The sequence below is a fragment of the Alligator sinensis genome, unplaced genomic scaffold (genome assembly GCF_000455745.1).
Source record: "Alligator sinensis unplaced genomic scaffold, ASM45574v1 scaffold1089_1, whole genome shotgun sequence".
Classification (NCBI taxonomy): domain Eukaryota; kingdom Metazoa; phylum Chordata; order Crocodylia; family Alligatoridae; genus Alligator; species Alligator sinensis.
The window spans coordinates 573,540-600,349 of record NW_005842030.1 but is presented as its reverse complement, the minus strand read 5'-3'; the positions used below and the strand labels follow the sequence as shown (position 1 = coordinate 600,349).

General features: G+C 43.7%; 1 protein-coding gene across 1 annotated transcript in view; it reads left to right on the top strand.

Annotated features, from left to right (window-relative positions):
• Positions 1-26,810, top strand: part of TENM4 (teneurin transmembrane protein 4) — a 520,289-nt gene that overhangs the window by 419,770 nt on the left and 73,709 nt on the right. The window contains 2 exon segments of the mRNA XM_025202552.1: positions 12,917-13,036; positions 20,970-21,231. Of these exon segments, the coding sequence (XP_025058337.1) occupies positions 12,917-13,036; positions 20,970-21,231 (382 nt within the window).

Sequence of the window (26,810 nt, the reverse complement as noted above, 5' to 3'; positions counted from 1 at the left end):
TTACGTGGCCTATGTAGAAATGGCAGCAGAATGAAATATATGACTGAATACCTGTACAATACATCCCCTGGGCTTCAGAGACACAGCTTAGCTACCCTTTAGAGAGAACAGCCGTGCAGATCATCTAATGGAGTACAAATAAACGAATGTCTCGTGACAGCTAGCCTTTGAGTGAATTTATTATTGAATTACACTCCAGCTTTTTAAGAACAAGCTGAGCTGACAAGCTACCTCATCACCGCAAAAGAAAAAGAAAGACAATGATAAATTACCCTGATGGATAAAGGTAAAGACCTTGTCTTCTCTAAAATACCAGCAATTATATATTATTCATGTTTGAGCAAAAAAAAAAAAAAAAGAAGACGAAGAAAAAAATCACTGCCCATATTGAAATGAGTGTTTATGATGATAAAGCAAGGAGCTAAATTAAATTCAGAATGCACAGGATGTCTTTTCCCATCATTTTGATGAACAGATAACAAGAACTCTCCTGCCACTTGATCATTCTTGTATTGATTTCAAAACCACTTACTCTTGCTGTTTGCTTTGTATCTTTAAGCCATTCTTAGTTGTCCGTCACCATAAGGAGCTGCACAAGATGCAGTGGTGTCAAATTGTTGACTTTCAAGCGGGACACCTGATATCCTTGTTCTCTCCTGAGAGGCGGGTGTGAGAAAATTGCAGGAGCAGGCTAAGCTCACAGCCCATGGAGCCTGTCATGTCAGATGTCAGTGTTGGACTAAGCTACCTCTGGAAGCCCTGAATGGAAATGGCTTTTTCCTATGGAGTATGCAAAAAGAAGTCAGAGAGTTTGTAAGTGAATGGGAGTGTTTTTGATTAAGGGTGCTAAAGCATATTAAATGTTTTGGCCCCTGGATGGTGTGTGACACAGTTTTCATGTAAAGCCATGATTCTCTGCTGTCAATATAATTAAATTGCTGTGAACACACTGTGAGGACCTGGGCAGCTGGAAATAAGGATTTGACCTATGGAAAACAGCTCAGCCTTGGGTCTGAGTGACCTCCTATGAACTGGCCTCTGGATCTAGCTGCAGAAAGTCTCTCTTCCCCCACCCATCTCCAGAGCCAATGTGAAGGAGAGAACGAAGGTCTGTCGGTGTAAATTCCTGAACAGAATTTAGATTAGTATTTTATAATAAATAGTAAGAAGTCTTTTTATTTTGACGGTGCCTACTCAACCTAGACCTCACCCATTATTTTGAGCCAATCACCTGGAATTTAGAGCAAACTCCAACAACATTGAGGCCATGATCATCCAAAACCAACTTCGCTGGACAGGTCATGTTGTTCGCATGACTGACTCCCTCCTTCCAAAGAGATTTTTCTCGCACCTGAAAGAAGGTCAGTGAAATAGCGGAGGGCAAAGGAAGCACTTCAAAGACACCCTGTAGGCAAACATGAAGAGGTGTAACATCGACATCAACACTTGGGAGGAAGGCTTGGGACTGACCAAAATGGAGGAAGGCTCTTTGGGAGGGATCTCAGCACTTTGAAACAGCTCATCGGCAGGCAGAAGAGGAAAAGAGGAACAGGCGAAAAGAACATCAGACCATCCAGGGCAGCAACACAGCGCCCATCCTTCCCGGAAACACTTGTGCTCACTGCAACAAGACATGTGGATCTCGAATAGGGCTATGGAGCCCCCTGCAGACTCACTGTTAAGATCCTGGGAAGACAATCTTAGTCGTTCACGAGTGACCGCCCGTCATCATCATCATCATCAGAGCCAATCACCTAATCAGTCAGCTGGGCTAGAGAACGGGAGCATGCAGGGAGACGGGAAGAAGAAAAGTAAGGCCTTTCAAAACATACGGCCAACCCATTCAGCTCAGATCTCAGCAGTTTAAAATGAAAAACTGTGTTGTGCTGACCGTCTCTTTGGAAAGGGGCAATTGATGCTTCCATCCTTTTCCTTTGCCCGTGTCTCCCTGTATCTGATGGTAGACCTCTTTCTCAGTGCTGACCTTACCTCTGTTACCAGAGTGCCCTGAGTCCCCTGTGTTTTTACCTTGAAATTGCTTGTGTGTGCTGGTTACTTCAGGGCAAAAAAAATACATCTTTTTTTGTATCACCAGGGTGAGTAATCATTTGATCATGGGAGACAAGAGGGAAGCGAGCAGCTTTTTTCTGCATAGTATAGCAACGGTGCCTTTTTTCTATTTGGAAGATCTACACGCAGTTCAGGGGAAATACTTCCTTGTAGTAAAGCCTGACCGCAGATTGGAAGGACTGGGAAAGGTGTCTGTTTCCCTCCAGTTTATTTTGGCTTTAATGGGAAGTATTGTATTTACGGCACCAGGAAGAGCTTGGCATAGGCAAGTAACATGGTGATGACTCTATGACCTTCTACCTGAGATCCTTTTTGAATGGACTGCAAGGGACCAGTCCATCACAGGAGCTTGTGGGGTCCGCTAATAGACTCTCTGATGTCAGCTGGTCTAGCACACAACCTCCGATTGGCTCCAAGGGGATTGTCACTAGTCATGCTTGATGACCTTGGATTGGAACAAAATGCCACAAAAGTGATAAAACTGATGAAATCCGGATGTATCGGGGTAGAACATAGCTGCTGCCGACCAAACGTTGCAATCTCACAACTGCAGCTCAGGACACAATTTGAAGGATGCCACCACATCTATTTGAAGCCATATCCTGAATGTTAATACATTTGAATAGGCCTTGATATTCAGCATCCCCACGGCACCATCAATACATTCCCACACCTGCCCTTGAGAACAAGGACACATTTTTATATTTAAACAACAAATCATACATGATGCACATCTCCATTTCACCTTTATTGTTTTCCCAAGGCATTGTTTTTCTTGTGTAACTTTCTTCATAAGTGAACTCACTTGAGACCGTGTTTTCTGAAATACAGAAGAACAAAAAACAAGAGGTTAAAAAGACCAAACTCCCTGCTTTTACTTTGGTCATATTCCTCTCATGCAAAAATAAAGAGGCCTTTTCAAAAATGCCCTCTGCTCTGCAAAGGGCAAAATCATTTCAGGCCTTTTTTCTTAATTCAAATGTGTATGCGTTGGAATCATTTCATCTCAGTATGATTTTGATGCTCGAATACCAGTATTTCCATACAATAAGATTTTGCAAACTAGGCAGATACTTAATATTCATGGAATTTGTGTGTACAGGAGTCCTAGGAAAGAGAGCTGAAGTTCCAGTTAATTTTTAAGTGTCGGTCCCTAACGCAGTTAATATGTTTCACAACAACTATTTCCCATCTTCAGATCTCCTTAAGCTTTCATTGAGCCATGCTACAATAGAGCAGACCTGTTCTGACACCAGAGAGTTTGGGGGTGTACTTCCTAAATGCATAGTACAAACTGTCGGATATTTATTACAGAAATGATCCTTTGGTAATTCTTCCTGGGCTTCCTAGTAAAAACAGACCCACTAAAGGAAACAAAGAATTAATCTCTCATCTTCTAGAGGACAATAAACAACCGATAACCTTTCACTGGGAAAAAAGAAAAAATAGCCCAAATTAAAGGAACTCTTCAAAAAAGAACGCGGGAGGTGGTTGCCATGGAAAAATTAACGTATCAGTTACATACCCAGCAAAATAACCATAGGGCAAATAGATGCTTAGATGTTTGGTAACTGTTTATTTGATGTTCAAAGTCCACTTCCCTTTTAAAAAGTAGCACTTTTGTCTTCTTTTTTTTTAATATAAATGCTTGATAGACATGTCTTGTGTGATAAATGGGAGTGAGTCAGTAGCTCCACTCAGTGTAATAAAATCACCAGAAGAAACACATCCTGCATGGTATAAGGAAGTTCACTTTGTGATAGGGTAACACCCTGTTGAGTAGAGAGATTTGATGGTAATATTATTATATTGTTATATTACAGTGCTTCTCTAAACTAGAAAACAAGCTCACTGCTGCAGGGATCATCGTTTTTTCCCCTCAAGTGTACACAGGAAACCTGTTAAAACTTCCTAAATAAATACGTAGGCATTTCATTCCCATCCCCTGTCCAAGGCTGTATATCTTCTTAATCCATTTTCATCCTGACTTCTCCAGTTTACCACGGGCTCTTTACAAACTAGCATACAGCCCCTGTATAGTTAATAATCTTCTTCTGTGGTGCCCACAACACTATGCTGTTTATATAATTAATATTTAAACAAGGTGCCCTATTTAATCCTCCTGTCACTGTCTTGTGAGGACTGTGAGCTTGTAGGAGCAGGGACTGCTTTTATTTTGTGCCCAATACCATTGCTGGGGCTTTAAAAAAAGCATCCTCATCTTTATTAGCAAGAATAAGACAGAGAGAGTCAAAAGCAGATTAGCAAAATTCTTCACAGTTCAGTTTTGCCAGCTGCAAAGTATATCATTCATTATGAGAGCATGTGCACCATAAATTCCCTCCATCCCATAGAAATGATGGTGTGTGGAAATCTTGTTTTTTAAGTGACCTAATTCTCCATTACAATGAGCAGAATGAGCTTATCTTATCAAAGATCCTGAGACCCACCCTGTACACAAGGCCTGAGAAACTGAAGTCCTGATTCTCTTTTCATTTGCATGGGGGTAGATCAGGAATATGCCCTCTTGTAACTATGCTGGGGTAAGTGAGAAAAGTTTTAGATCATCGTTCCTTTGGTAGCCTTTGGTGTAATGAAAAGTAATGGATTTCACTTGCACCTGATTGTGCCGCACAGAGCATCTTAATGTCAGATTGCATCCTCTGCAGAAACTCCCCCTTCAAAGTACTTCTGCAGATTAAATAACTCGGTGTCAGTCTTCTCCTCTTTGTTTTCTATCTTCCAACAAGTCTCTCTCTACCTCACCTTCTCCATTTTCCTCTACAAATCTGATGTGGAAAAAACGTATTTTTTTTTCTTTTCATTAAAATGGTGAGTCAATGAGGCAGAGCGATCCAAGATGTTTCAGACGGCAGAAGCAGCAGAAGAAGCTTCTCTGTCCAAAAGTGGCAGCTTGTTTGGCAGATCAGAGAGGAAGGGTATGCTTCCAGGAGGAGAGGTCAGGTTTGGAAAGCAGAGTCTCGTCTGCGGAGGGCACAGACACAATACAGGGAGTGTGCAGCAGTCCTGACATGAAGGGATTCTGGAGGGAGTTGTTCTGCGGGTTGTGATCATCTGGTCATGGCTGTTTTATAGGTGGGGCATGGACACCTATATTTTTTTTTCCGCATAACATTTTGTTAATCAAGTGGCATGGGCTAAAGCTGCTTTCTTTCCCATTTGGGGGACCTACGGTTATGGAGCACTGGCCACTGGAAACAATCATTGTCAGCTCAGAATGAGTGTCAGGAGCAGATTCAAGCTGGCTCCAGAGGTGCCTATACTTAGGCACAGGAATGTCTCAAACAGGGGATCTCAACCTTTCTAGATTCAATGCCTTCCCAAGTGCCTGCTCTGAGCTTTCACTTGTTTTTGACTATCGAATAAAGAACAATTCTTCCATTGCCGGGAACTCAGAAAGCCCACAAGAGGCCGGGATGTTTTTGCCGCTGTGGCTTCCTGTTTGAAATCTTGGGGTTTGACTTGTGAATCGTGTAGGTGCTGGAATCGTGTAGGTATAGCGCCCATGCTATCCTGAAAAGGATCTTGCAGCCCCAGTGTGTAGCACTGGGATTGAGAATTATTGATCAAAAACTCAGGTGCCGTGCCCAGAAGGACAATAAAATTTGACAGGGTTTGCACACCTACGTTCCACAGACAGTCCCTGGGAAGACCTCCAAGGAGCAGCTCAGAAATGTGGGAAGCACCTAGGGGTAGCCAGCGGGTAACACTCAGGTCTAGGGCGGTGTCTGAACTCCCAGCTCTCTAAGGCACCTGGCTCACACTTTGACTTTGCTTGCCGCTGGCTTCACATTTGGGTGCCTCAATCAAGAGAGCTGCTCCAATTCCACTATTGACATATTCAGGTCCCTCGTTCTCTCAATGAGCAGCACGGTGCACCCTCAGCACCTGGCACCGCTCCAAGCTATGGAGATGCAAAGCTCCCCTTAACCAGGGATGAGGAGCAGCCCTCCTGCACGCTCCCAGAAGGCAAACTCATTGTACACACCTATTTCTCCTATTCCTTCAGGGGACAGCATAATACACCTGCATTGAGTTATGCTTCAGCATCTAACTGGCAGGTAGAAGAGGACTGGGAGTGTCATGAACCCACGCACCTTCTGCCCAAAAGCCTAGTGGCCAGGACACTAGCCTAGAAAGTGGGAGACAAGGCTTCTAAGCCACTTCAGCCAGGAAAGTGCTCTAACCACCAGTCTGCAAGCTAGACAGTGTTGAATGTGTCCTCCATCTCCTCTGGTGTCCATCTCATGTGTCCTCCATCTCTTCAGACTGAGCAGCCGAGAGTGTAAGAATCCAAGGGCTAGAAGGAGACTAAGCCAGAGGGAGCATAACTCTTAGGTCAGTTGTAAAGGAAGGGAGCCATGGGTTGTGGCCCTTGTTCCTGAAGTTGTTTATCCATTTTATTCAATGCCCGTGTCATGTAAAATAAGTAAAGTGCAGCAAGCAAGTGGAAGGAAAAGTGACTGTGTTGCTCAGTGGTTAGGGCACTCTGCTGGGTTCTAGCCCCTGCTCCCAATACTATTTGTCCATCTTATCTGATGACTATTTAGTACATACTGTATAAAGGGAGCCGGCAGTACTTACAGAACCAGTTTGAATATAGCTACAGGTCTACACCAAGCAGGAAAGATGGGAAAAATACATCATGTGGGGGCTTCAAACTCGGACAGTTACTAGGCAGAGAACTAAATCTGCACATAAGAGATAAATAGCTAGATACAGAAGACAAGGTAAATACTTTCTTCTATAGCTTGTATAGCACCTGGCATACACACCCGAACAGAACAGACTATAAAGCTAGAACTGTTATTTTACATCTTGATTAGTAAGAGCTTCATTCAGATACCTCAACTACCAACTTCAGTAGGTATATTCAGAAAACTACCCCAGCATTTTACTGGTATTTTCCCTCCAGTTTTTTTAAACCAGTTCAAGTAATAGACTGTGATGCAACATTTAACTTAATTGGCTTCGTTATTTAGAGCTGTACATTTTGTGGAAGGGTTGATACGATGCAGAGATTTTTTTTGCAAGACACTAACAGTTCAAAAATCCACACCCATAAACAGGGAGATCATACTTCTCTGACGCTCAAGAATTAGGGGCTCATAAATAGACCAGATGGATAGCAGAAATAAATAGAGCAGATAGGAGTTATTTGCTGCAGACAGCTTAAATCTGATTTTCTTTTTCAAAGCTTGGTGAGAGCCATTATATTTTTATTCTTCGTTGTTCTGTTCTTTCTCTCCCGGGTCTCCCACTCCATCCATTCCTCCAAAGCAGAGCTGTGGGCTCAGGCACAGGCCAGATCTGTCAGTACCACTTCAGCAAATCCCTGAATGTGCTGTTAGTCGGATCGCAATGTGTTAGTTCCTCCTCAATCTCACACTGGCATTCTGGTGCTCCCCTTCTTAGCAGGGCTCTGTGCCTAGCCTAATTAATTGTTTTGCATCCCAGCTGCCTAACATATGCCAAACTCTTGCAGGAGCTCACTTGTGTTAAACACAGCTGTGTGGGAGGCTTTCTGGATGGCTACTCTTTAATTTTCACTTGCCTTTTTCCCTTTTTCCCCCCCTTACTTTAAGCCCTTTTTTGTTTAATAACCCAAGAACCTTTCACACTCCTGTTTTCTTACCTAGGTGATGCCAATGCATTTGTTGAGCCTTGAGTCTGCAAGCTTTCTTCAGTGGTGAACTAACCAGAAAGAGCAAGAGTGTGGCTGGCTCAGGGAAAGGAGAAGTACCAAAAAACCTTGCTTCAGTGAAGGGCAAGAGTGTAAGGCACCATCCACCCACGCCAGCAGGCCAGTGTCCTGAAGCTGCTCTAGGCTAGCTCTGCTATTAGTAGAAGCCAGGCATTTTACTGTATATCCCATTCCATATATCAGTGGTGGCCAACCTGCAGCTCCAGAGCCACGTGCGGCTACTCAGAAGTTAATATGCATCTCCTTGAATCTTTGCACAAGCACACGGTGATCAGCTTCCATTTGAAGAGCCGCACGTGGCTCCAGAGCCCTGGGTTGGCCGCCCCTGCCATATATAAACAAAAAGTCCATCCACTGGCGACCTGAGACTACATTTGTAATGCCTGTTTTTATACGCTTTTCCTACAGCACTAGTCCCTGTGGTGTCTGAGTATGTCACAAGCCAAACACCACAGCACGATAAAAGCCTACAGGCAAAAGAATAAGGCATCACGGTATTTCTCCTCTGAAACCCCCATAAGAAGAGGAAGGACCAGAATCTCCATTTTACAGATGGAGAACTGAGACCTAGAAAAATAAATGACTTGACCAGTTCATATAGGAAGTCTGCAGCAGAGCCTGGAAAAGGCTTAGATCTCTGCACATAGGCATCAAAGGCCTAAAACCAAGAATTCACTTCCTGTCCATTCTCCCTATGCAACTCTGATGCAGCCCCATCTAGAACAGCATGTTCAATCCTGGGCACCTCAGCACCAAAATAATGTCAAGTGAACTGAAAGTAACTTGTAAGCAAATAAAAATAATTATAGGGTTTCATAATTATAGAAGGAAGGAATTATAAATAGAGATTTAAATAATTTTACCAAATGATGGCGGGGGGAGGGGGCAGGGGGTCATTTTAATCATCTCTGTATATTTGCAGCCTTTAAAAAGACGTTTAGGGAGACACAGAGCAAGTCTACCTGTGGATTAATCCACCGTAATTGCTTAGTTTTTACAGGTACTAACTTAATGTGTGGTAATCAGCACTACTGTGCAGTAGTGCCGGCACATGTCTTAAGTGATGCTAATGCTCAGTAAACTAATTCTACACCATGATGTGCTAATGTGTAGTAGAATTGGTCTACTGCGCTTTTAGTGTCTCATGTAAACGCGCCCACAGTGTGTTATGAATTCATGGGGTAATGTGAAGAAAAGAAATGTTTTGCATTACCAGAACATAATACTGAAAGGCAAGAAATCCTGAGGATCACATCATGCTTGTTTGAAGTCTCTGGGGGTGTTCCTGTTGATTCAAACAAGCATTGTATCAGTATCAGGCCATATTACAGTATGGAATAGTTTCCCAAGGGAAGTCCTTCAGAAAAAGAAGCAGCTTTACTTTGCCTGCTATAACATACTGAACACATTGTCAAAACTAAACAAATAACTAAGAATAAGGTGTTGGAAATCCCATGCTTCAGATACTGAAAATTAGACAGGAGTAAAGTATGGGAAGTATTCTGTAGCAAGCAAAGAACTTGGTGGCATGAAAATAAGTTCTGCTTGGCCGGAGAACTGGTTACTTTAGATGACCTGCCTGGGATTTTTATTTTGCAGATTTGTAGTATTCTGTAACCATTGGCATATTTTGATTTTGCATGTGTGTGAGTGAAAGAGCAAGAGAGAAAAAGTGTACACACATGCACATCTATGTCTGTGTGTGTGGCAAGTGAAATATAAATATCATCGTAAAGAAAGCAGGACAATTTCTGTAGATATGGAATAAAAAAAGTAAATGTGCTCCTGTCTTAGCTTGCATTGGGCTGCAGGTTGTAGTCAGGGAATCAAGTGGACATTAGCTTAATCTGTTGAGGAACTAAGAATTACTTCGCAAAGGGATAGTGTACAATCGCTTTGTCTCCGAATTGCCATCTGGCAAGTCACACGAGAGCAATTCGGCAATGATTTAGCATTCCTCAATTACAGGGAAACCCCAATGGACAGATTTTAAAAAACAGGGGGGTTGGGAAACAGTAATTAAAAATATATGCCAAAGAACTGGTTATTAAAAACAAGGGATTGGTACAGCCCAGTGTAAAAGTTGTCTTCAAAAAAAGTAGTGCAGGCAGGAGTTGCAACGTGTCGATTCAGCTGGAAGATAAGTCTTTAGCGAAGAGAGGTTCAGTTTTGCTCAACAACAGAAAACCATTTTGTGTTAGCAGAACTAGACTAATGGAATAAATCTACCCTATTAACATGAAAGATAATTTTATGTAAATGTATTAGGAGACCTTCCTACTAGGGCTAAGAGTCTTTGCAGTACCACTTAACTTGTTTGTAGTATAATTGCATTTAGACCAAGGTCCTCTGAAGGAAACAGCTGACTAAATTAGCATTAACCAGGTTCCTGGGGGGCTTAGTGCATTGTGGGTAGTCCGTCTTGCCTCCAGAAAGGACACATTGACACACAAGAGGCCAGCTGCTTACAATGCATAGTGTTAATTGCTTTCCCTGCCCCCCCCCCCCAAGTGGGGCAAATTTCCTCACCTGGGGAAGCAGAAGATTTGAGTATCTAACTTGGCAGTCTGGGTTTCAGTTGCTTTCTTATTCCCGTCCCCACTTCATCCCCTTTATCTGAACTCAGATTTTTCCTTACTGCAATTTGGGAAAGACGTCCCCTGTGACAGAGAGTTGTCCTTGTAAATAAGAAGTGGTTGTTAATGGTTCTTAGAGGTCTTCTGGATCAGGTGAACTCACCCGAGAGCTACTCATTTCTGAGGATGGCCCGGTGTAGTCTAAATCAATGAGCAAATCAATTAGCAAAAAATAATGGGAGGGTATCAACTTGGAGAGTTGTCGAGCAAGAGCAGAATCACATGGTGGAATCTGGAAGTGCAAGTGTACTTGTTCACGCTCTTCCTTTCAGGGTAGCTCTTTAGTTGCAGTCCTCCTCTTGCCTGTAACTGTGTAGCGGTTACCTCTCCATGAAGATATAAAGGCTCATGATAAAAGCAAGAGGCCAGATCCTCAGCTAATATAAGACAGTATAACCCCACTGCCATCAGTTGAGCATCCAGCCCCGTATTATCATGTTACTCAGAAGCTAGTAACTTTGGACTTGGCGAGAGTTATTATCCTAACTGCTGATTGCAGGTTGTCGGGGCATCCAGAATGACACCTAAAACTTTTGTTGTCTCTTCATACCTTTGTGTTTAGTTCCTGGGAGGCAAAATAAATCAGAGGCATCCCTTCAGCATGGATTCACAAAACCATGCTATGTGTATGGCACCTGGATATGCACAGAAGGAGCACAGAGCCATTAGTGATTCAGCATGTGCGATTCCTCCTTCATGGTGATTTGTTGACTTCAGTGATTAGTTTGATCCTTTGTAGTATCGTAGTTGCTCTGTTTGTCAAGTAGGATTATGCATGCTTACCCCCTGCCACAAAGTAGTGCAAGTTCAGCTGTACATTTGTCCAGTGCTTTTTAACAATGCAGTACAAGCACAGATATTATTTTAACAATTGACCTCATTCTTTTCTTACATTAGTGTTAATCGGGAATAATTCAGCTGAAACCAGCAGAAATACACCAGGGTAAAACTCCTATAAATACATGAAAAGTCAAGTCTGCTATCCTATTTTCTATTGGACTGAGCCAAAGAAACATGGGAATCCAATGACATTTTATGTTGCCGCAGCATCAGATTGAACCTTCAGAAGCTTTTGTTCATCACAAAGCTCCCTGCCTAAGTCAACAGGGAGTTCTGCTTAAGACTTCTTGACATGACAAATAAGTTTACCTTCCGTGTTGTGGAATAAGTGGCCCATTAAGCCCTTCTTCACTACAAATCATCTTTGTTCTCCCTGTGCCATGCAGTTTGTGGCACATTGGTGCACTACCTTGGCAATATCTTGAGGTACCCGTGGAGTTGCATGTTAAATAAGAGACCATATCTGTCCTTTCCTACGCATTGAGGGCCAAGTCCTCAGCAGCTATAAATCCATATTTTGCTCCACCAAAGTCTCTCACTATAAATAGGTGGATAATAAATAAAGCACTGATGATTTATGTTAGCTGAGGATTTGTCCCCAAGGCAGCACAAACATTGGCTTTCCAACTCCTCTGCCAGCTAGAATGACATTTTCTGCTAAGTTCACACATTGGGTCCTGCCAGTACACAGATACCACAGTTCGTTGCTCTCCCTCAGAAATGGATCATGAATGATCCCTTAGAGATCATTAGAGATGCACATTGATTTATGTTTTGAGAAAACTCCTGGCATCACAATGTAGTATAATGTACAAATTAGGGCTTTGAACTGGGACTTTGGAATCAGGACTTGTGTGGTTTCTCTTTGGTCCTGCTACAGATTTGTTGAGTGTCCTTGAGTGATTGAAATCCTCTTTTTATTTTCCCTCCCTGCAAAATGTCCACCTCTTCTTAGGAAGGATCGGGGCTTAGCAAATGCATTGAATGAAAAGCACTGCGGAAGTATGGCACACACCAAATTGGTGTGACATATAAAAGAGTATAATGCACAAAATATATAACCTGCGAAAGAACCTGCTGTTAACAAACAGTTCCCTAGGCATTCTGAGAAGGGACCGATCTGATCCTCGTGTTCTTGCAGTCATGTTTTCCCCAAGCAATAACTTCTGCTTCTGACCTCTGGAAGAACTCCATCGCTAGGTCCACTGTGCCTCTTTGATCTTGAGGCCTTTCTCTCCAGAAACAAGCTCAGGCAGGATTTGGTGCATTTCCACTCTCCTGCAGTCTAAAACATGTGTTGTCTGTAAGTAGAACAATATTGTCAAGACACTGTGACATTCAGTGGGCGAGAGCCCAATGTCAGTATATTATCATGTGCCCTGCAGGAGCAGATTGTGCAGAGAAGTGCACTGCCCAGCCGCTGACTGTTCCAAGGGTAGGTCGTGCAGCCAAGTGCTGCCCTCTGTTGTGCATGCACAAGTCAGCAAGAGCTGTGTGCCACCGTCCCTGGGGCATAATTTGGCCCAGTGCATTATGGTACTAGGTATTCCAGGTTGCAAGTGTTCACAGTACTTGGAGATGAGAAACATTTCCCCCATCTCTTGACACCAATCACCGTTTCTTCTTGTTTCTTTCCTTCCTGCAGGCATGCGTGTGTGATTCGAGGTCAGGTGATGACAGCAGACGGGACCCCTCTAGTCGGAGTGAACATCAGCTTTGTCAACAACCCTCTTTTTGGCTACACAATCAGCAGGCAAGATGGCAGGTACGGTAACTGCTGTACAGCTTATTGCACACGTATGCTGCAAATAGACAACCCTCGCTGGACACAGACTGTCCCATCAGACAGGAGATGTGACTGTTACTGCCTAAATAATGTTATAGACGTGCCAAGAAGTATCGGGGCCCAACTGTACTAGGTGCTGTACATTCATTTAAAATCGAGGGTTGCTGCCCCCAAACAACATATTCTTGATTTTTGATGCAAAATTAATTAAATGTTTAAGATCAGGGTTTTGGTTTTTTAGAGGCAAGAGGCTAATATTTGAACTGTTCCACCGAGCCATAACAAAATCAGCATGAATCGGGACAATCCTCCATTTTATCTTTTGTCTCCCAGTGCTACTTGGTCGTGTCTCTTTTAAAGACAAAAAACAAAAGATGAGGAGTTTTTGACTGTCTGAGCTGCCCCTGTTCTATCTAATGCTGATTAACACCTTGAAGGGGAAGACTTGCCTCCACTGATTTTTAACACTTCTCCAGTCTACCACTCGCATTAGGGATTCAGACTGGCTGGGCCAGAACAGCCAACAAGGTGATAATGAAAGAGATGAGTTTTATGCAATCTTGTCGCTCTCCCAGGGGACCTGGTGCCTACTGTACCACTGACACCAAATGTGTTCTAGCCATTGGAAGACAGGACAGTAAAAATCAGGGACTTGAGAGATTGTTATGGACAACGGATGGTCTCAGTTAATTGAGGATGCCTCGTAACAGAAGCTGGTGCGTCTCTAAGTCTTATGGTTTAGGAACGCTTGAGAAAGACGCTCCATCATTCACAGTTCTGCTGTAGTTTAATGCCATTTGTCTCAGCAAGGTACTGTTGATTTACACTGAGAGATGAGGGTCAGGCAAAACTTCCTTGCTTGCAGAACAGATGCAGCACAAACAGAGCAAACTTTCCGCAGACGGTCACAGCCCGTGTCTCTATACTGTTCTACAAGGGCCTCCTGTAGGGTGGGTGGGTAAGAGGACAGTGGCCACTTGCAATCCTGCTGACCTTTGCACCTTTAAGGCAGTAATGTCTCATAACCTAAGATGCCTGGTGGAGAGGGGGCTCTCAGCTAGATGATACATACAGCAGTGTAATCTGGGGGAAGCTCCCTCACATCATCCCCTTCCCAACTTCAGGCATAGAAGTGAGCTGGGGCAGGAGGAGCAATAACTGCACCAGTGTGCTCTGGCTGAGTGATGAGAGCTATAGGGAACCATTACCAGTGAGTGTACAACCTCACTGCACAGGAGCTGTAAATTCAGCCTCCCTCACAAGTACCAAGGTCGTTGAAAAACAATAAAAAGACCATGCTCAACTCAACGATAGAATAAAAACTAGTCCCCTCGCCACTAGTCATGGCCATAGTCCAACTCCAAGAGAATAGGTGGAGTTAGACAGCTCTTGCAGACATTGGGATTTTCTGGGGCTTTCCTCTTGCTACATTCTGTTGATGGGATGCTGTTGTTCGGTCTGGGGTGTCATGCTAATGTCTGCAGGGGTTTAGGTTGTAGCCGTGTTGGTCTAAGGATATAGGCAGACAAGGTTCCTTGGGTGAATTTGATATCTTTTATTAGACCAACCCAAATGGTTGGAGAATAGTTATTAAGCAAGCTTTCGGGTTCAAAAACCCTTCATCAGGCTCAGGAAGCTGCAGCAGTTGGTGTGTGCTCTTCCACCAACTGCTGCAGCTTCCTGAGCCTGACGAAGGGTTTTTGAACCCAAAAGCTTGCTTAATAACTATTCTCCAACCATTTGGGTTGGTCTAATAAAAGATATCAAATTCACCCAAGGAACCTTGTCATGCTAATGTCTGGTATTCAGCAAACAGCCAGGTTTTAAGTATCTTGAAAGATCAGAATAAGAAGGTAATTGGGGAGGGCAGAAATTGAATTTGGCATTTGTTCTCAGCTTCTCTAGCCTGACCTGGTGCAGTGCTACCTGTGTGCACTCGGGGGTAACAGTGTATGAACAGGTCAAGGTGCTAACGTACAAGGAGATCCCGTCCATTTTTGCTGGTCTTGTCAACTGCCAAGGAAATCACTTCTGAACAAGAGGTGTCCTGGTCTGAATATGTGAGCACAGAGCAAGGCATCCAAAAGACCCATGTTCTAATCCCACATGTACTGTTTGTTTTGTGTGATATATCCCCTGGGTTAAACAGCCTGAGAAATGGAAAGACCCCATCCTTGTCTGGCTCAGGGGAGTGTTTATCGATTAAATACTGTGTGTAAAGAACTGTCAAAAATGCAAAGCACTATTGATATTATAATTGTTTCCATGTGCTTTGATATGTATCCATAATGGTCCAGATACGGTAGGCAGTTCTTCTCCTAGCCATTTCCACAGACCCATTTTCATCTGAGGCTGTCTGCATAGGGAAGTTGCACTGATTTGGCAAAATCAGCATAGAAACCAATTGAGTTAAATCCATGCAGCTCCTACATGCCTGCAAAATAAAAGGGTGCGCCCAAGGGAATTGCACCAATTTAGCTAAATTGTTTTCTAAACTGGTCTGTTTAAATCAGTGTGGCTTTCCTGAATAGACAGGGCTGACAATGAGTATCCAACCTGGCATCTCAAATTGCAAATTGCAATGAACTGGAAGAAACTAGCACTTGGATTTTACGTCACCATAAATAGTTTCACTGTATTCTTGTTTATATAAGCAGGTTTCTCTCTGCTATTACACTAGTGAGCTGTACCATCCAGCGATTAAATTATGGCCCCGTGTCATTCAATGGCCAAACTTCCATTGACTTATTGCAGGGGTCAGCAACCTACCACCTGCAGAGCTGTGCTGTTTGGCCTGTGAAGCCAGAGGCTTCATCAGCATTTGGGCCTTGAAGGGCTTTGCCCATGCCATGGCCAGGCAGCGAAGAGAAGCAGTGGCAGTGGGCAAGTCAGAAGTGCTGACCCACCTTAAACCTGAGCTGGGTTGTTTGTCCACTCCTCATAAAACCCTGATGGTCACTGATTCACTGGTTTTAGGAGTTCACCCCACCTCACCCCCAGTATCCAGATTAAGAAGTTAAATGCCTATATATATTGTCAGACTAGTCCTCACGGTGCACATACATTTTAGGTACTCAGGCATAAGGAAAATGAACAGGTTTCAGAGGGCATTACTAGATACTTGATTTTCCTTTATGATGAAGACTGAAGGACTGGCTGGTTCAGGGGACTGATAACAGATTAAAAAGTGTACTTTAAAATGAATCTTTTTGCCTTAGATAAAGAATGAAAATGGTGATTAATGGTGGCCAGAAGATGTTACAGGTTGGGTAGTGTTTCTGAAGTAATCTAGGTGGTTGCATTGCTAGGAAGCCTTCCCACAATATTAGCTAGCACCATAATAATGGAAGTGCATGGCTAGGAGGCCTTCCCACCATATTAGCTTGCACCATCATTAGCTGTCTCCTCAGAGAAACCAAAGACCAGCTGGACTGCAAACCCTACAACTAGGCTATGCAGGTAGCTTGCATTGCTGGCTCTTTTGGGCCCATTGCATGCCTCACTCTTATGGACTGTCCCTCTTGTTGCTAATGCTGTTTCAGTTTTAATTAGAATTGTATCTGTTAGGGTTCAATAAACTTGCTTTTAGTTCAGGACAACCATGTGTTAGCCTCCTTGCCTTAGCCTGCTATAAGACCCATAGCATCATAGGGACGTAACGCTGGCCTCTTTTCAGATAAACCAGCCCGTAAGTCCATGCCAGAAACAGAATTTTTACAATGGCAAGGAAACACTCCTCAGAGAGCAGGATCCCACCTAGTTCTCTCAGCCTGAAGGGTGTTTTGCTGGCATTAATTTTGATTTCACTGCTGTTATTCTCTCACTCTCTCTTTTTTTGCTGGTTCATCAAGGTAACTTCAAGACTGAGCCTACAGAACCAGTAGCTGATGAGTGGCAGTGTCGCCTGAAATGCGTGGCAAGCCTCTGTGTTTCACAGCTGCTTGAGTCTGACATTAGATCGATGCCTTCCCTTCCATGTCATGTTTTATGTCCACAGGAGAAGCAAACTTTTTTTTTTCTTTCCCTGCAGGTTAACATGCCTGTCCAAAGCTCATTAGAGCCCAGAGCTCCTAGCAACTCTGCTTACCAATGAGTGAAGTGGAGGCGTTTCCAAAAATAGACCTTTCCTAGTTTTCTAGGCACTTGTTGGACATAATTTTCTTTCTTGTTTTTATGTTTAGCCTTTCCTTTGCCCCCTTTAGTGCTCAGCGTCATGCAGAGTGAGGGCTTGCCAAATGCTAATTGACTGTTAAAAATGTTCTCATCAAAGCCCAAATGCTGTTCAGCTAGCTGGCAAGCAGCAGCGAGCTCCTTGTTAGGTTTTTAAACGCCAAGTACATAGGTCTGGAAAGCGGATGCTCCCACTTCAGTCACCAAATAAACACCTTCCGTAGCATGAACTTCTGTACATGGCTTTTTCCGCCCCCTTTGTGGACTTAATTTAGCAGTCCTTTCTAAACAACTTTTTTTGGTTTTTTTGCCTTTTTTCCCCTCAAGCAGAGTTTAGATGCATCCCAAAGGCGTACGATAAGAAACCTAACTGGCTACCTCCCAGGGTAGTTGTTTAATAATTAGGGGGGGTGTTTTGTTGAAGACCTGAACATCTTTTAATTAAACTGTGAATTTTAAACGGGGTTTTTTTGTTTGTTTGTTTGTTTTTTTTTTTTATCAGCCACAGCAATTCTTGCCTTCTCTGGTTTTGCTTGAAAATCCACTGGAGGCTTTACAGCACTCTACGGTCCCAATTCAGGATGGCCCTTAAGCTTAGCTCTAAGGTGCTAAATGTGCTGTTGAAGCCGAGAGGTTGACTATAAGGATGACTTCCTTTACCCAAACTATTAACTAGGCTTTCATTTGAGGTAGGTGTTAGCAAATCTTGTCTGTGAGCTGACTGTACCAGGCAGTGCCAGGGTCAAACACATGGCATTGTTTCACATCCGCTACCCAATGAACCACGAATAGGTGAGCTACTTTTGTGCAGGGCTGTGCATGAGACAAAAGTGATTCGAATAATCCAGGTTCAAAGAAATATACCACTCTGCTGGTTTTAAAGTCTAACTAAGGCCATCCTCCCCGTCAGTGACTCAACTTTCACTTTCTTGACTCCTGTCTTCATGTGGGAGCGAATCCAGGCAGATTTGGATAGACTGGGGAAGTGGGCGGATCAGAATAGGATGCAGTTTAACAAGGATAAGTGCAAGGTGCTGCACCTGGGAAGAAAGACTCTCCAGTACACCTATAGACTGGGAAATACCATTCTGAGTACCACGGCAGTGGAAAGGGATCTCGGAGTTGTAGTCGACACAAAAATGAACACGAGTCACCAGCGTGACGAGGTAGTAAGTAAGGCTAACCGCACTCTTTCTTGTATTAGTAGGTGCATCACGAGCAGGTCTAGGGAGGTAATACTGCCCCTCTATGTGGCATTGGTGAGGCCGCAGCTGGAGTACTGCATCCAGTTTTGGGCGCCGCACTTCAAGAGGGATGTGGATAACCTTGAGAGGGATCACAGAAGGCTACTCGTATGGTTGAGAGCCTGTGGGTAAGATCCTATGAAGACAGACTGAGGGACCCAAATCTCTTCAGCCTCCGCAAGAGAAGGCTGAGAAGTGATCTTGTTGCTGTCTACAAACTTGTCATGGAGAGTCAGCAGGGAATAGAGGATACTCTGTTTACTAGAGCACCCCTCAGGGTTACTAGAAATAACGGCCACAAACTAAAAGAGAATAGATTTAGATTGGATATCAGGAAGAAATTCTTTACGGTGAGGGTTGCCAAAATATGGAGTGGGCTTCCAAGGGAGGTGGTGCTTTCCCCTACCTTGGAGGTGTTCAAGAAAAGATTAAACAGGCACCTAGCTGGGGTTATTTAACCCCAGCACTCATTCCTGCCTAGAGCAGGGGCTCGGACTCGATGATCTACAAGGTCCCTTCCGACCCTAGAAACCTGTGAAATCTATCCATGATCAAATGTTCCAAGGTGTGAATTTCTGACATAAAAACAAGCAGGAAAAGTAAATGCAAAGCAATGTCCTTTCACAGCTTTCCCCAAAGGAGCACAAGGACATCATCTTAGATTGTAACCTCTCTGGGGCAAGCACTATCCTTTTGTTGTGTGTGTACAGCACCTAGCATAATAGGGTTTTAGTCCAGGGCTGCTCCAGATCCAGCCTTCACGGCTCCCTGTAGGCCTGGGAAGTTGGTGGCAGGGGGGCAGTGATACCCTGCTGCCAAATCTCTGGATGCTGGATCTAGTGCCCAAACCCAGAGTGCGTGGCTTGGCAGGAGTAGCGCTGGGCCCCGGGGCCTAATCTCAGCGTGGGAGCCCAGGAATGCGTTGTGCCAGACCCCAGTGCATGGGCAGTGGAAGGGGATGGTTCTGGGCTCTTAGGGCTCAATCCTGGTGCTCAAGGGGCAAGAGGGAACAGTGCCAGGCCTCTGGGACCCAATCCTGGCCCTCAGGGGCAGTGTCAGGCCCCCCAGGGCCCAATCCTGGCATACAAGGGGCAGGGGGAGGTTAGTGCTGGGTCATTGGGACATAAGCCCAGCATGCAGGTGATATGAGGGGGCAGTGCGAGACCTGGGGCCTGATCCATCCCATAGACAAGCCCTGCGCCACTCAGCTGGCCTTCTGGGCCAAAAGGTTGAGCACCACTATTGTAGTCCACAGTGTAAATAATCTGTAACAACTATATTTCTTACTCCTTTGCAAGTCACTTTTCAGATAATCACCAGCACTTTTCTTAGAGCATTTAAACACCTGTATAAGGATGACTCAGGCTTCCACTCGGGCTTCCAGCAATGGAAATATTTAGACTAAAGACTTACAGGCATGCATTGAGTGTGATTTTTCAGGCAACCCTGCGTAGGTATTGCACGTGTGCGGCTCCTCTGACAATCAGGCCATTTCATTTCAAGCCCATTTCCTGAAAAAGCAGCTCCTGCATTTTCTGCACGCCAGTCACAGTTAGAGTTTTGATGGAGCCAGATGTGCCCTACCCTTGGGAGAGATGCTATCACTAGCCCCCCAGATAGTGCAAGAAGCTGAGTTCTTTGTGCTTGATGTGTTAGAAAAGTCAGTAAAAGCTGTGGGAAAACACATAACCCAGGACTCAAGGCTTAGCAGGTAAGTGAAGGAGAAACTGCTTTCCAGTGAGTTTATTTTACTGTGTAATCTATGTGAGTTGTGACTGATGTTGACTGACATTGATTCAATGCAAGACCTTGCCCAAGTCCCTTAAATTCTCTAGGCCAGTGGTTTCCAACCTGTTGTCTATGGACCCCTGGGGGTCCACAGACTATGTCTAAGAGGGGTCAGCAAAAGATGACTATGATCAATCAAAAGTAGGTGAATAGCCACACTTACAATTCCAAGGGGTCTGCACCTCCATTCAATTTTTTTTAGGGGTCCACAAATGAAAAAATGTTGAAAACCACTGCTCTTGGCAGACTTCCCTGTCACCTAGTGGAAAACCAAAGTGCAGCCTGTGACCAACTCAGAGTTACCTGACTACTGTATTGTGTGGGAGCATTTGTGTTGCCCCCTCTTGGTGTGTTAGTGCCCCCCAGAGGGAAGAGCATCATCACTTGGAGATGCACAGATATCTCACTATAACAATAATGGGCACATATGCACACAGAGCAAGTAGCAGAATTGCTCCCATGTATTAGGTGCTCAGAATCAGTCTCAAGTGGCATTTTGGTCGTCCACTAGATGAAATCAAATTCTGTCCTTTGCATCTCAGTCAGTCTGTCTGTAAAATGGGGGTGGTCATGCCTCTAAACTCATATGGGCATTTGAAGCGTTAAGTCATTAACATGTGCAGAGTGCTATGGGACTGTTGCTTGGAAGGTGCTATAGACATGCAAAGTATCATTAGCATTAATATTTTATTACCTCTCTTAAAAAACAGCTTTGATCTTGTCACTATCGGCGGGATCTCCATTATCCTCCACTTTGAGCGGGCTCCTTTCATCACTCAAGAACACACACTGTGGCTGCCTTGGGATCGCTTTTTTGTAATGGAAACCATTGTCATGAGGCACGAAGAGAATGAGATTCCAAGCTGTGATCTCAGCAACTTCGCCCGCCCCAACCCCATTGTCTCCCCATCCCCGCTGACAGCATTTGCAAGCTCCTGTTCAGAGAAAGGCCCCATTGTTCCTGAAATCCAGGTAGGAATCTTCTGACTGAAGAAAAGCTCTCACCCCTTTCAATTCACTTGCCTGCCTTAAACCAGGCAAACAGAGCTAAATCCATCCTGGTGCGCACATCGTATTTCGCTCCTGTACTTGTTAAAACAAAGGTGTCCCCATTTTTGTGACACTGATGTGGGCTGTGTTGGCAATTTGCCAGGAAACCAGAGACTTTGCCTGATTTACATATGCATTTACATACTTTTAAAAGTCACAAATAGGCACTCAGCCATAATACTTTTTTTTTTTTAACCCCTCCTTGATAGGAAGTGCTTGCTGCTTGCATCTTCCAGCAGGGCAAAGCCTGCATCAGAATTGGTTTTGTCCTTGCTTTGCATCTGCAGGAAAAAGGTTGACTCTGGGCTGCATTTGAGGAGGTGACGGGCTCCCACCACAAGGCCTGTTTCTTTCTTATGCTGACCAGGGCTAGATTTCACTCACCAGGTAGCAGAGAGGGCCTGAAATACAGTTCTGGATCTGAGCTTCCCCTGAACATATAGATCTCCTGGTGCATGCAGCAATCCAAAATGCATGGCCAATGACCAGACTGTGGAACAAAAGTGTTCTGTTTTCTCTCCTTCCATGATTGCCAGAATTTTTTTTAATTAAAAAAAATTGCTTTTGAAGATTTTTTTTTCTCACTGTATGAGATGAACCGGCTTTGCAATCGGTTATTGGGTAATATGTGATGTGTATGGCTGTCCATTACTTGTTGAATAGAACCTGGGGCTGGACCACTCCCTCTACCCTAGAGGCTTCCTGAGTTTCAATGTGTCCCTGGGGTAACATGTAAGGAACCTGCTTTCATACTGTTCTGTAAAAAGAGAATTTCAGACTCCAACACTTGCAGCATGTTAGGCCGTGCTTTTGGTGATAATTAGCAAATATTAATAGCCTGCCATATTGGAGTAATAATGTGAAATTGGCCTCTTTTTTGCTTGATTTCAGCTGGGTTGCACAGTGTTTATGAAAGGAGAATGCGGTCCATAAATTGTAGTAGAAATGCAAAAGGTAGTACTGTTAATCCCATCCTGAATAACCCACAGTGAGCATCCATTTACCTTTGTCACAGAATCAAATCCTGCAGTCCATGTTCAGACAAAACTCCCATTAGAAATTAGTTTTGTGATTGATTGTGTGTGCTATGTTGAAGAAATTAAACAGGGACCAATAGTTCCTGCATTCTCTGGAGTGGGTCCTTTTGCCTGAATAAAGCCTGAAAGATTTGTTCCAGTGTTTTATTTGAAATATTTACGATCCCCGTGTTTTGCGATCTGCCTCAAACTTTGATTCTTGATTCTGCTTTAGTATCTTTTCCCCTAGTCAGCCAAAAATAGAGGAAGGGGAGATTTAACTCTGAAAGCAAAAAAAAAAAAGGTTCTGCTCCATTTCATTTCCTACAGGTGTTACTGTAACCAGACAAGAGGCTCCTACTTGGTTTATTTAGACTAGAGATTCATAGGTGGGTTGTTAGATTATAATAACTAGGCTAATAGAAATACAATTACGGTAATTAGAACAAGGCGAGTTGTTCTTTTAGCTTGTGCTGAACTGGTTGAGTTAAAGCATGTTACCCTATTCTACACAACATTTTCAAGGTTAAAGGAATTTGTAGCATGTAAGTGAATAGGAGAACCAGGTGTTGGGAAGAAGTATCAATCCACTAAGGTTGGTGAGAGTTTTACGACTGATTTCAATAGAGTTGGGTTTCACCCTTGATCTTCCTAATTCCTATGCTTTAGAATATATTTTATAAACCAGCCTAATAGGAAAGTGCTTGAAAAGTGAATGCCATTGCATCCAGTTATGTATAGTTCCCAACAGAGATATGTTAAAAATAATGGACATTATCACACCTGTTCCTTGGAGGCTTTAAGAATTGAATACTAGTCAAATACTGGAACAAGAGGGCACCCACTGAAATTTCCAGGAGACAGGTTTAAAACTAATAAAAGTACTTTTTTCCACAGCGTATGGTTAATTTGTTCAAAAAGGGACGAGGCAAATTCGTGGATGACGGCTCCATTAATAGCTATTAAACATAGTAGTCAGAGTTGTATTCTCTGGCATCTTTAAATCAATGATGGCAGATGCCAAGGAGGTATGACGGGACAGTGCACTCTATATATTCCCTATTCATATGCTCTCCTTTTAAAATCCATTCTTGCCACTGTTGGGCTAGATGGACCATTGGTCCGACCCAGCGTGGTACTTCTTACATGCTTTTGTATTGAACAGGAGAGTAATACGCTTACATGGGATTCCCAAGTGTTCACGCATATTGATAGGCAAACTCTATATAGGAATTGCTTAGGCAAGCATTGAACTGCGGCCATCTCTGAGGTAGAACGTAACATCTACATAACCACATAAGCCAAAATAACAGAATACCACAAGTGAAGGACAATACTCGGTCCATTTAAGTGTCTTAGATAGGCAGAACAAGTGAGTTTCCTTGAGTTGCATGTCAGGTGGGATATAGGGGCAGATTGCCAAGTGGTCAGAACCTTGGTTTAATTTCTCATCCAAAAGGTGAATGTGTTCAAATGCCCCCTATCTTAAGAGACAGAGTACTGTGTTGAAGACTACAAAGTACTGCATAGACTACAGATCTTTCACTCGGTGGAGTAGGTGCGTGGTAGCAAGGGAAGGAGTCCTTGTAATGGAAATGTTTGATACCTGGACACTGAGCAGCCTGATTTTTTAGCATGTCTTAGGCAAAACTGGCAGGGTTTGCTCCAAGACAGAGTGCAAGAACAAAGGGCTGAAAGAAAGGAGTGGGAATTTTTTTCTAATAACTTTGATTAAGTAGAATGAAGGAGCAACTATTTTGAATCAGTCTAGTGGGCTTGCCACTTTTATAGAGTTCCAGGTAGGCTGGTTATAAAAAAATCAGTAGTATGTAGGAGCCCTGATCTGGTGCCGGGACTCCATAGACTAGACAACATATCAACACAGCATAACTACCTTGATCTAGTGTCTATACCAGTGGTTTTCAAGCTGTGGTCCGCAGACCCCTGGGGATCTAGAGACTATGTCTAAGATGAGTATGATCAACCCAAAGTATGTGAATAGCCAGACTTATTAAAGAGGACCTCACCTCCATTCAAAATTTTTTAGGGGTCCACAAATGAAAAAAGGTTGAAAACCACTGGCCTATACTAATAACAGACAGAGTTCTGGGGACAGTTTCTGCTTCTGTTACTTTTGTGTACTCTAGGCAGATTAGGACCCTCCAGGTTTTTTTCTCCCAGTGGTATTTTTCTGCATGTGCCTTATTGCATTGCCGGTGCAGGACTGTTTGTCAAGTACAAGCATGCAAAATGTAATCATTATAGTTGGTTTCATCCTCACCATCTGAACCAGCTCTTCAAGGAGGATCCTTTAAAAATATTCATCAAGTTGCTTGATGTATGTGTACCACTGTGCTGACCCTTCCTCTGAAAAGATAATCAGTAGTGACAGATCATGACAGAGCAAAATAATAAATTCTTACCCAGAGGTGAAGCAAACATAGCAAGCAGTACCAGTGGCAATTATTTCTGGCTGGCTTTTTTTCTTATAGAGGTTGGACGTGAAGGCAGATGAGATGAAATGGACCACCTCCTCTGAAACACAGCTCAGCTACCCTCTGTTGGACTCTGGTCCCGGCATAGCTGGTTGCTAAGCTCATAAAGTATATTTTAAAATTCCTGGGTTTTTCCCAGCTCTATCATTTTTCACCTTCCTAAGCACCAAGAAATGTAAATTGAAAAGGCTGCATTAGGGAACGTAAATATTTATGAGCACAATGGAACAGTGCTTTAACTTCCTTGATGCATCAGTTTGTCAAGTGCTGCTATGCTCCGAGGTTGTAAGTTATCACTGGAGGAAGTGTTAGGTCTCTGATAATAGCTCAGAATAGTCCCTTTCAGGAGCTTGATTACCAGGTTTAGGTTTATTTATAACTCACACCAGAAAACTTACATGAGAGGAGCATATCAGCACAACTGGAACTGTTTAAAGACTCTAGCAGAGCCAAGTCTAGTGGTTCGAATGATGAGTTAAAGAGAAGTCGGGATTGCTGTCTTCTGTTCTTGGCAGGGCGACTCTGAGCGGCATGTCACTTCCAGCAAATGCTTTTCATCTCTCTGCCTTGAAGTTTTCCCATCCTTAAATATGTGTGTGGTGGGGAAAGACTCTTAAGAAGCCTGTTTATTGTTTATGAGGAATTTCTTTTCAGATCCAAAATGACACAAGTAACAACATCTACAGTTAAGATTAGGTGACAGTTTACATCGCAAGTGCCTCTGTTCGGTTCCTTCTAACATTGGCAAACTACAACTGTTTGCACTGAAAGTGTCCTTTGCAGGCGTTTGCCTAACACTGAAATGTTAAGAGATTCAGCTACAATGGCTCAGCTTTGTTCTCCCCTAAGAACAAGGTGAGGGGGAAAATAGATTATATCTGTTTCACTGAGAAGCTCTAGTCTCTTCATGCTTTGCAGCAGGGGTTTGAAATGTGTCATGGCATTCACTTTGGTGCCAGGGAGGTTAATTTTGTCATCCCCAAAGTATTTTGCTCCAATTTTAACAATGTGTCAAAAAAAAATCTCATTTCATGAGCGTGCAGCTGGGGGCTTAGTACAATGTGGGTGCATCTACACATGCATTTACTGTGCAGTAATGTACTGCACAATAACTTACTGCACAGTAAGTGGTTTTTAGGCTGGTGTCTACACATGCAGCCATTAAAGCACAGTAACACTATGTCTGGAGTGATGTGCGACTAAAGTAAGTCCCAGGTCAGTCCATACACAGTGTTACTGCACAGTAAGGCATCTACATGTGCATTATTATGCAGTAACTAATTGGGTGTAAATTTGATAGCTGCATGATGCAGGTATCAAATTTGCGCCCAAGTTGGTGTAAGTTGCCATAGTTACTGCACACTGTGGGTGTGCACGTGTAGACACATGCCTGTATTGCGCAGTAATTTTCAGTTACTGCGCAGTAACCTAAATTACTGTGCAGTAAATGTGCATGTGTAGACACAGCCTGTATCAGGTAAGCCTCTGAAGCTTCCCTCTCTATTGACTGTCCTCCAGCCACTAAGTGAAAAAGGACAGGGAGGACATTTCCTTGAAATAGCTCTTCCTCTCTGTCATAGCGTTCTTTAGAGCTGGGCACTGGGACTGAAACCTGGAGACAGTTTCTGCTTGGCTCCCTGAACTCCTCGGGTTGGAAGCAAGCAGGCTGGACAGCAGATAAACAGGTCACGGAGGGGGAAGAAATTTAAGAGGTAGGCAGGCAAGAGCTTGTTGAAGAGATTAGGTGCCAGGAATGGAGAGAAGGGCAATAGCCATGTGAGGTACAAGATGAGAGGAGAAAGGGATGATAGGAGCAGGTTTGGGGGAGAGGGGTAGGAGCTGGGGATGGAGAAGGCTAGGAGCAGTGTCAGTGGGATGTTGCCAAGGCATAGGGCAGAGAGAGGAACAGAGGAAAGTCTCAAGGCAGGAGCTAAGGAAGGAGGGGACAGGGCTAAAATCACAAACTGGGGAGAGTGGGGCAAGATGCCAG